The sequence below is a fragment of the Vombatus ursinus genome, unplaced genomic scaffold, assembly GCF_900497805.2.
Source record: "Vombatus ursinus unplaced genomic scaffold, bare-nosed wombat genome assembly UNPS02005286.1, whole genome shotgun sequence".
NCBI classification, from domain to species: Eukaryota; Metazoa; Chordata; class Mammalia; order Diprotodontia; family Vombatidae; genus Vombatus; species Vombatus ursinus.
The window spans coordinates 13,777,137-13,787,549 of record NW_020945064.1 but is presented as its reverse complement, the minus strand read 5'-3'; the positions used below and the strand labels follow the sequence as shown (position 1 = coordinate 13,787,549).

At 43.7% G+C, this 10,413-nt stretch overlaps 1 protein-coding gene across 1 annotated transcript in view; it reads left to right on the top strand.

Moving 5' to 3' along the window:
• Positions 1–2,046: 2,046 nt before the first annotated feature.
• ATP2C2 (ATPase secretory pathway Ca2+ transporting 2) overlaps positions 2,047–10,413 on the top strand; it is a 110,423-nt gene continuing 102,056 nt past the window's right edge. The window contains exon 1 of the mRNA XM_027847169.1: positions 2,047–2,200. Within this exon, the coding sequence (XP_027702970.1) occupies positions 2,099–2,200 (102 nt within the window). The 5' untranslated portion in view covers positions 2,047–2,098. The remainder of the gene's footprint in view (positions 2,201–10,413) is intronic.

Sequence of the window (10,413 nt, the reverse complement as noted above, 5' to 3'; positions counted from 1 at the left end):
TTTTTGTTTTTGTTTTGTTTTTTTTTTTCAGATGGGAAAACTAAGGATTTAAAAGATAAAGGGACCTGCTAACAAGTGACAGTTCTGGATAACACACCTTTGGTACCTAGGAAGGTTCTGGTGGAGTGGGAAAAGGGACTGAGAGAAGGAAAAAAAAATTATTGAGCTTATTATTATCCTAAGTGTTTTTACAATATTATCTCATTTGATGCTGGAGTCAAGAGCTATTATTATCTCCATTTTACCCTTGAGGAAACTGAGGTTAGGTGACTTGCCCAGGGTCATATAGGTAATAAGTATGTGTGACTGGATTTGAACTCAGGTCTTCCTGACTCCAGGCCCAGTACTCTATCCCTGTGCCACCTAGCTGAACTTGTAGCTGGAGAACCTAGGTGTCAACATTAGTTCTTCCGCTTAACTGCGGTTTATGACTCTACCAGGACTTCTTAACTTTTTCTATGCCCTGGACTCCTTTGGCAGTGTGGTGAGGTCTAAGGACCCCTTCTCAGAATCCTTCTTTTAAATGCATAAAATAAAATATATAGGCTTACAAAGGAAACCAATTATGTTGAAATACAGTTATAAAACAATTTTTTTTTAAGTTCTCAGGCTCCAGGTTAGGAATCCTAGGAAAATGTTTGGATGGATGTTAAGGTTGACAAAGCTCTTTCCATGTTTGATACTCAGAACCACTTTGTGAGATGGGGACTAAGGTCCAGACAGGCTTTAGAACTGAGACTTTCCCAGGGTCATACAGTTAGTCATCGAGGATATCGCCCTTCAGGTTTCTCCTGATTCGAATTTCTACATCCTTTCCACTACACCACATTCCACTACTGCATGAAGCAAGCCACTTCCTCATCTGAGTGTCAGTCAGTCTATAAGCATTTATTTTATTGCTGTTCAGTCGTTGTGTGTGACTCTTTCTGACCCCATTTGGGGTTTTCTAGGCAAAGATACTGGAAAGGTTTGCCATTTCCTTCTTCAGCTCTTCTTACAGATGAGGAAACTGAGGCAAATGGGGCTCAGTGACTTGCTCAGGGTCACCCAGCTAGTAAGTGTCTGAGGCCAGATTTGAACTCAGGGAAAAAAAAAAAGTCTTCCGGACTCTGGGACTAGCGCCCTATCCACTTCACCACCTAGCAGCCCTAAGCTTTTGTTAAGGGCTTACTACATTTCACGAGGCATCGTGGTAAATGTAAGGGACACAAAGGCAAAAGACAGTCCCTGTCCTCAGAGAGCTCTCAGTGTAATAGAAAATAAGATATCTGTAAAATGAATGTGAAATGAGCTGGAGCAGGAAATGGCCAGCCACTCCAGTATCTTTGCCAAGAAAACCCCAAATGGGGTCGCGAGGAATCTGACACGACTGAACAACAGCAAAAATGAATGAAGGGGTAATCACTAAGGTCCCTTCTAGTTTCACATCCTTTGAGTTACAGATCCCAAAACTCTCTAGAAATGGGAGCTATCATCGTACCCATTACATGAAGGAGAGAGGACAGGAGCTCCTCCTTTCCCTCTCCGGCCGCCAGAGCTAGGCCCCGAGGGCTGCGGGTCCCCCTTCCTCCAGTATTTTCCCCCTTCCTCCAGTATTTTCCCCCTTCCCACCAGGGATTGCCCTCTGGGAACCCTCAGTGCGTGCCCCAGGGGAGCGGGGAGGAAGGAGGCCGGTGTCTGCACACCAGCGCCCGGTTGCGCACCCGGGCTTCCCCGCCCCCTCCTCTCCTGCAGAGTGGTCTGCGATCCGAGCGCGTCCCACTACGCAGCTGTTGGCGACTGCCCCACCGAAGCCAGCCTGAACCAAGGAGACGCGTACGCCGCCGCCCCGGGATGGAGATGGGGCTCGCTCGCTCCGCCCCCACCCCTGGGGGCGGGGCGTCACCTGCCAGCAGACGGGCACCAGGTAACCTAGGCTCAGCCTATTAGACTCGCTCGGGCGCACGCGCCCTGCCCCCAGCACGCTAAAGAGGCAATTCCAGCCGCAGCCTAGCCCGGCCCGAGCGAGCGAGGGGAGCCGGCTGGGCTGGCGCGCTCTGTCTCCAGCAGCCGAGGAGGGAGCCGGCTCGAGCCGCGGCGCCCGCCCCCCAGGGTCGAGATGGTGGAGAGACGCTTCTCCAAACTCCTGCAGAAACTTTCCCTGTTCAGTGTGACGCGCCAGTACGAGCCCGTGGAGGATGCGGAGCTGGAGGGGCTGGTGGTGAGTGGAGGCTTCTCGGCGGGCGGGGAGAAGGGATGGGGACCCCCGAGGGACCAGCGGCAAGGTGGCGGGGCCCTGCGCTCCCTGCCGCAGCGCGGCTCAGCCCAGACCTCCGGCAGCCCGGCTGGTGCCCTCCTCCGTGTCTCCTAAAGGGGACCACGGCGGAAAAGGAGGCTGCGAGCCGGGCAGTGCCCGTACACGGACCGAGGTCTCTTAGAGAAGCTGTGTGGGTGTGTAGCCGTAGGTGTCTGACGTCCCTGGGACGGGCAGGGCTGTGCAACTGCAGGTGAGCGAACCTGGGCAGCGGCGGGCGGTGCAGGCGCTCGGGAGCCTAGCCGGCCCTAGCGGGGGATGCGGCCAGGCAGGAGATCGCGCGCGCTCCCGGGCGCGGGCACGGGCACCAAGGGAGCTGCCTGCGGGACCTGCTCAGGGCCTGCGACCCGGGAACCCTTGGGAAACCCCAAACCAAACAGAAGGTGAGGCTGCTAACCAGCCGCCTCAGGATTTCACCATGTTATCCGGCTCTCCCTAAGGATTTTGAAATAAACAAATCAGGATTCAAAATAAAATAGGCAATGGAGACTTCAAAGGAAACGTTTATTCCTAAAATACTTCAACGCATGCCTGATCTCATCTCTGGCTGTGGTCCCTCCACCTGTTCAGATTGTAACCCAACGCAGGGCTTCTTCTGGATGATTCTTTGTCCATGCCTTCATAATAAGATGTGGTGAAGCAGGTGAATCAAAAGTACTCCCCTTTCTGATAGCGCTTTCAGTTTTGCCAAGTACTTTCTGGACAGCAGCCCTTCGAGGTAAGAAGTGATTAAATCCCTATTATTTTTAGAGAATTTATTAAGTACTTTTTATGCACCAGGCATTGGGCTAAGACAAGAAATGCAAAAAACATCTCAGCCCTTATGAAACTTACAGGTTCCTGATGGACATAAGACAAGTACACAACAACCCTAATGCAACATGAAATGTTACATCAACGAAACAACATTTAGTCAGTCCCTATTAAGTATTAGGGAACTATGCAGACACTGAGCAAAGCGCAGTGGTAAATTAAACTCCCCCTTCATGGGCTCCACAGTCCAGTAGATGAAAGAAGTGTGAGAGGAACAATTTCTTGATTTAAACGAACTCTGTCTACTTTGAGAAATACCAGTTTAGACAAACATTAACAAAAGAGATAATGTTTAAGTTTTGGTTGTTAATGTTACCGTTACACGAAAGTATCAACAGCCAAAGTCAATAGGAGGGGTTCACCTAAATCTCTGTCATCCTTCAAGTCCCAGCTAAAATTTGACCTGCAGAAAGCAGTAACTGATCCTCCTGAATCCTTCCCTCTGCTGATTATCTCCAATGTTTCCTGTCTCCAATTTATCTTATTTATACTTAGTTGTTTGCATGTTATCTCCCCTATTAGATTGTGAGTTCTTTGAGATCAGGGATTGTTTGTTTGCTTTTTGTTTGTTTGGTTTTTTTTTTTTTTTTTTTGTCTTTCTTTACATACCCAGTGCTTAGCACAGTCCTGGTACATGTTAACTGTTTAAAAAATATATTTCTTGACTTACCTTGATCCCATGAAAGAGGGCTTAGTTTCTACTAACTATTGCTAGGAATGCTGTAGAGGGGACACCTATACTAAGGTGGGGGATTGCACTCCATAACCACTGAAGTGGGAAAGGGTAAAGGAAGGGAATAAGCCTTTATTAAGTGCCTACTGTGTGCCAGTTATCATTGTCGTCCAGTCATTTTTAGTCATGTCTGACTCTCTGTGACCCCATTTGGGGTTTTCTTGGCAAAGATACTGGAGCTGGTTGTCATTTCCTTCTCCATCTACTTTTACTGATGGATAAACTGAGGCAAGGAGGGTTAAAGTGATTTACCCAGGGTCCCAAAGCTAGTAGGTGTCTGAATTCAAATTTGAACTCAGGTCACTGTGCTAAACACTTTACAAAATAGTAGCTCATTTGATACTGAATCCCTTCCAACTCTAAGATGATTTGTAATGGTAACTTGACAATTACATTTTCCCTGAAAAAACAAGTTAAGGGTCTCTTATTTGAGAAGTAGAGAGAAAACCTGGATAATGTGGTAATATTGCATATATTTACATAATTTATAATTTATAACATTTTATATATTTAGTGTAATCTTCCCCATAGCTTATTCAAAATGCTTTTGCCTTGTTTTGACAATTGCTTGACATTTGAACATATCTAAAATATTTAGTATGCCACAAATGGGTAGTAATCAACAAGAATTCATCAGTCAACAAGATTTATTAAATCCTATGTGCTGAGTACTGGTTTGAGGTGCTGAGGATACAAGCACAAAAATGAGATTGTTCTGGCTTCCAGAGAGTCTACATTCAACTGAGTATTAAAGGAGACACTGAGTATTAACTTGGAGCTCAGTGTGAAGACATGCTCTTTTAATTTACCTTCTAATTTTATAAAATGAATTATGCAAAGAAAGACTGTTTCTAACTTGTTTGGTAAGGTATCATATGGTGAGGTTCATAAAGTCGTAAACTATTAGAGCTGGAAGGGACATAAGAGATCATCTAGTCCTTATTTTACAGATGAATAAGGCCCAGAGGTCACATAGCCAGTAAGTGGCAGAATGAGGATTAGGACCCAGCTGCCCTGATTTTTGATGCACAGAATGGAATGATGGGATTTGTATTCTGGGGACTTGGGTTTGCATCTTATGTCTAGTCTTATAAACTTGTTCAGATCATTCAGATTTCTATGAGCCTCTGTTGTCTCATTTATGAAATGGGGATAACAATTCCTGCCTTGTCTCCTTCATATTCTGAAGATCAAATGAGGTTGTGTATGTGAAAGTCTTTGAAAAACTGTTATATATATATTCTATTAGTCAAAGAGGTGTTTTTTAGTATATGGAAGAAAGAGATATGACCAGCCAATGGCAAAATCCTAGAATCAAGGCATTCTACCTTCAACTTCCTTGCTAAAATGATGAGCTAGGCATAAAGAAAACATGACATAGCCTTGTGTGTGTATGTGTACAAAGAAAGACACATTAAAAGTTGTTTTCCCTCAAAAGTTAGGTGGAAGGGAAGAAAGATGGCACAAACAAGATACCACAGTCATTGGAAAAACTCAAAAGAGCTACAATGATTTGTCTTTTTAGGCTGCTGTAGTATATAGCAGGAAGTGGCACAGTGGATAGAGTGCCAGGCCTGGAGTCAAGAAGACCTGAGTGCAAATCCAGCCTGAGACACTTAGTACTACTACTACTACACTTAGTAGCTGTTATGACCCTGGGCAAGTCACTTAACCCTGTTTGTCTGTGTTTCCTCATCTGTAAAATGAGCTGGAGAAGGAAAGGCAAATCGCTCCGGTGTTTTTGCCAAGAAAACTCCAAGCAGGGTCATCAAGAGTCAGACTGGTCTGAATAGGAACAACAGTATAGCGGGAAAAGTTTTGACCTATGAGTCGGGAGACCTGGGTTCTGACCCTGACTTTGCTATGTGACCTGGGGCAAGTAACTTCATCCCTCTGAGCCTGTTTCTTCATCCCTAAAATGAGGATCTTTTAAGATCCTTCCAACACTGGCATTCTAGGTTCTACGGTCTAGAAGTTCCTTTAGGAAGGTTCATTTTTTGGTTTGTTTGTTTTTGAATCCCCAGTGCCCAGCATAACGTGTTTGCTGACTTTCCATTCTGATGTTCTGTATTCTTAAGGCCTGTACAACTCTGCTATTTTGACAGAGAGCTCCTGGAGTACTTAGTTTGGGAGAAGGATTGGAGTAGAGGTGGTCATATAATGGTAAACTGCAAGGCGAGAAGGAGGCTTCTCTTTGGTGACAGTTATAATGATGAGAAGATGAAGTTGACTTGCTTACCTCATCCCCTGTCTCTTTTAGGGCCCCTTTGTTAACATAGACAGGCCTTTCAGAGAAACCCACTCTTGATACTTCATAGAAGAAAAGGACCAAATTTGGAGAAAGGGACCAAAAATTAGACCAATGGTAGTAGTACCCTGATAACTGCTCATGACTGGAATAACAAGCCAGAAATTCCACCTTCTCTGATGATTCAGGGTGTGTCCTGAGAAAGTTACTCAGCTTTCCCCCCTGTACCTGAGCTTTCCCTTCTGTGAAATGAACCTAATAGCTACCACACCTGTTTGTCTATTATGAGAGCAGAGAGCTGGATGGGACCTGAAAGGCCATTGAATCCAACTGCTTCATTTTACAGATGAGGAAACTAAGGGATTTACCCAAGGACACACAGCTAGTAAGGAACAGAGCCAGGATTTGAACTCAGGTCCTCTGGCTCCAATTCCAACACACTTTACACTCTACCGGGTATATAGACTGTATGGCTCTTGGCATAAGACTTTGTACATAGTGGTTATTTAGTAATGGTTTGAATCAGATTATGGACTGAGAACTCCTTGGAAGAAAGAGCCAACAGCCAGGTTATGAACAAGCTGTGTTCCAAAGGGTCATTTGTAAGGTCATCCATTGTTTGGAATTTGAAATCATTTGCTATTGATTGCTATTACTGGGTAGTTAGGTTCCTGAGTCAGCCTGCAAAGACCTAATTTAATAGTAGTAATATCTCATGTTTGCTAAGTGCTTTAAGGTTTATCCTAAATTTTTCTCACAACAAGTCTTTGTGGTAGACTGGGTAGGTATTGTCATCCCCATTTTACAGAGGAAGAAACTGAGGTGCAGAAAGATAAGCCAACTTAGGGTCATAGGATTTAGAGTTGGCAACGACTTTAGAGATTATCATTGTTCAAATCTTTTATTTAAAGATCAAAAAAAGTGAGGCCCAGAGAGATTAAGTGACTAGGGAATCACAGGATTTAGAGCTCGAAAAGATTTAAAAGATCATAGAGTATAAACCTTCCATTTTACAGATGAGGAAACTGAGGCTTTGAGAATTTAATTGACTTGCCCAATGTTGCACAGATTATAAGTAGCAAAGCTAGGATTTGAACCCAGATCCTCTCACTCCAAAGGCCAGCAGCTCTTTCACCTTTCTAGATGTCAAAGTTTTCCAGAACTGGAGAAGTGGGAAATTCTTAACCAGTAAGATTGACAAAGTGGTAGCAGTGGGTCAAAGGAAGGGGTTAGTTAGGACAGCCTGTGTGCCTGAATGTGAGCAGCTTTTGTTCTGCCAAAATAAGTCTTCATATTATATAACTTTAAAGCAGAAAGGAAGCCTAGGCCAGCTCAACTAGACTCAGGCTTGAGCCTCTTTGAGCCTGCTCTCTTTCAGCCATGGAGTCTCCTACTGGATTAGTTGCTCTGCTTCTAGACACAAAGACGGGGGATGGGGTAGAGAAAAGAGAAGTCCTCCCCACCCCCTTCACTCTGGAAGAGTCCTGGGGGAAAAGGTACAGAATGTCCTCCAGAACAGAGCCCTTATCTCTGGAGGACTTTCTTTTTGACCATCTCTTTGGCTGGTTTTGATGTCTCCATTGAACAAGTAACTGTCAATACAAAAGGCAACCCAGTGCCTGGCATACAGAGAGTGCTTAATAAATGCTTGTTGACTTGACTTGTAAAAGGAAATTTGTATTCAGTGAATTGGAGCCCAAATATGAAGATCTTTTGATTACCTGTGATTCTGGAAAATTATTTGAAATTTTCCCTAATTCTGGGTAATTGTTAGATGGCTATAATAAGTAACTGTAATTCCTTCCCCTTAGGAACTCAGAAATGATTTGCAGATTTAAATCAGTGTCCAATAATTGATCATTTGTATTGTGGTCAGGACCAAATGGGGTACATAAATGTGGTATTCATGGTCCTTTCCTTCCAGGAACTTAAAATGCAGCTGGGAGACAAGATGTGAGCATATATGTGAAATTATGATGTCCAGATGGCCCCAAAGATGAAATATAATATTATTCCTCTCTTCCTTCTGTTCAGAGTCAGGGGACTCTAGATGTGGAAAATTGCACAAGTTAGATTTGGTTAATGAATTGGCTAGTTTGATTGAAAAGGTTTCTTCCTGTATATTTTTTTGTTGAAAGGGATGGCTCTCTGGGAGAAGGAAGAGTGGAGAGTATATTGGGTAATAGGTAATATAGAAAAACCATGAAAAGGTAAACCACAGTAAAATATACAAATGTTCAGGGGCAAAGAGTAATCTTTCACCAAGCACTTATTATATGCCTTACTTTGTGCAAGGCACTGATAAGCATTGAAGATGCAAATATTAAAATGGCATAGTTCCTGACCTGCAGTACCTCCAGTACTACAAGTACTGGAAACATTAGCTTTAGCAATAAGAGAAGAAAAAGAAATTGAAGGTGTTAAAACAGGCAAAGAAGAAATAAAGCTATCACACTTTTAACCAGAGTAGGGTGATTGGGGGGAGGTGGTAAGGAAGGTTTTACAGAGAAGGTGATACTTTAGCCTTGAAGGAAAATGAAGATTCAGAAAAACAGAGATGAGGAGGGTATGCATTCCAGATTTGGGGGCAGCTTGTGGTAATGCATGGTGGCAGGAGAGTGATTCTTAAATCTGGGCAATAGCTAATAATCCAGTCTTGTTGGAATGTAGAGTTTGTGATGAAGAATAAAGTGAATTTAGATTAGCCAAGTAGGTTGAGGACAGCTAGGTGGCACAGTGGAGAAAGTGCTGGGTCTGGTGTCAGGAAGATGAATCTTCCTGAGTTCAAATCTAGCCTCAGGCACTTAATAGCTGGGTGACCCTAGGCAAGTCTCTTAACCCTGTTTGCCTCAGTTTTCTCATCTGTAAAATGAGCTAGAGAAAGAAAATGGCAAACCTCTCCAGTATCTTTGCCAAGAAAACCCCAAATGGGTCATGAAGAGTCAGACATGACTAAAAAATGACTAAATCAAAACAACACCAAAAGTACGTTGGCATTCGATTGTAGGGGAATGTACATATGTGAGGCTGAGGAGTCTGCATTTTATCCCAGGGGCATTTGAGCAAGGGGATTTGAGTCAGATGTGTCTTAGGAAGATTATTTTGGCAGCTCTGTGGAGGCAGGATTGGAGAGAGGATACTAGAAGCAGAGATACCTCAGATGTCAAGATTGTGCAGGGAGAGAGTGGTATGGATGCAAGAGTTATTGTGGAAGAATGGACAGGAATTTAATAAGTGATTGGATGTGAGGGGGGTGATGAAAAGAAGAGTCAAAGACAACTGCAAGGTTTTGAGCCTAGATAACTGGGATGATGGTAGAAAGAGGAAAGTTAGTTAGAGGGATAGGGAAAGGGATAAAAGTGGTGAATTACATTTTGGAAATAAAAATTATCCCAAAATTAATATATGATTCCATTATCAAATTAATTGTATAAGTGAGAATTACTTTATGAGTTCAAAGGAGGGAAAGATCACTGTGGTCGTAGAAGGCTTTGTAGAGGAGGGGCAACTTGAACTGAACCTTGAAGAATTCAGCACATGAGGATAACTCGGGCGGTGAGGGCGGGGAGAGATAAAAACAAGAGGGGAGAAGAAAAGAATTTAATGCCCACACCATCCCTGTTATGTAGGTAGCAGATCAATAGTCTTATCCTTACATTATAAGCCAGCTCCAAAGTGTTATAGTCAGTGTACAGTCAGTGAGGCATTCATTGAGCAATTACTAAGCACCAACTGTGTACCAGGCACTGTGCTAAGCACTGGGGATACAAAGAAAGGCAAAAAACAGTTCTTGCTCTCAAGGAACTTACAGTCTTATGAGAGAGTCAACCTGAAAATAGCTATGTACAAATAGGATGTATTGGAGATAAGCAGTAGAGAGAAGAAACCTCTAGCATTTGGGGCGATCAGGAAACAGTTCTCATAGAAGAGGAAATTTTAGCTGGGACTTGAAGGAAGCCAGGAGGCAGAGATGAGGAAGGAGAGAACTGCATGGGAGATAGCCAGTGAAAATGACCAGAGCAAAGATGGAATGTCTTGTTCAAGGAACAGTAAGGAGACCAGTGTCTCAGTATCACAGAGTACATGGGATGAGTAAGATGTGAAAGGACTACAGGTTGGGAAGAGCTTCAAATGCCAAACAGAGTATTTTTCTATTGATCTAAAGGGTGATAGGAGGCCACTGGAGGGGTTACATGGTCAGACCTGTGCTTTAGGAAGGTTAGTTTGACTACTGAGTGGAGGACAGACTAAAATTAACAGAGATGAGGCCAGAGGACCAACCAGAAGGCTATCGAAATAGTTCAGGTGTGAGGTAAGACAGGCTCC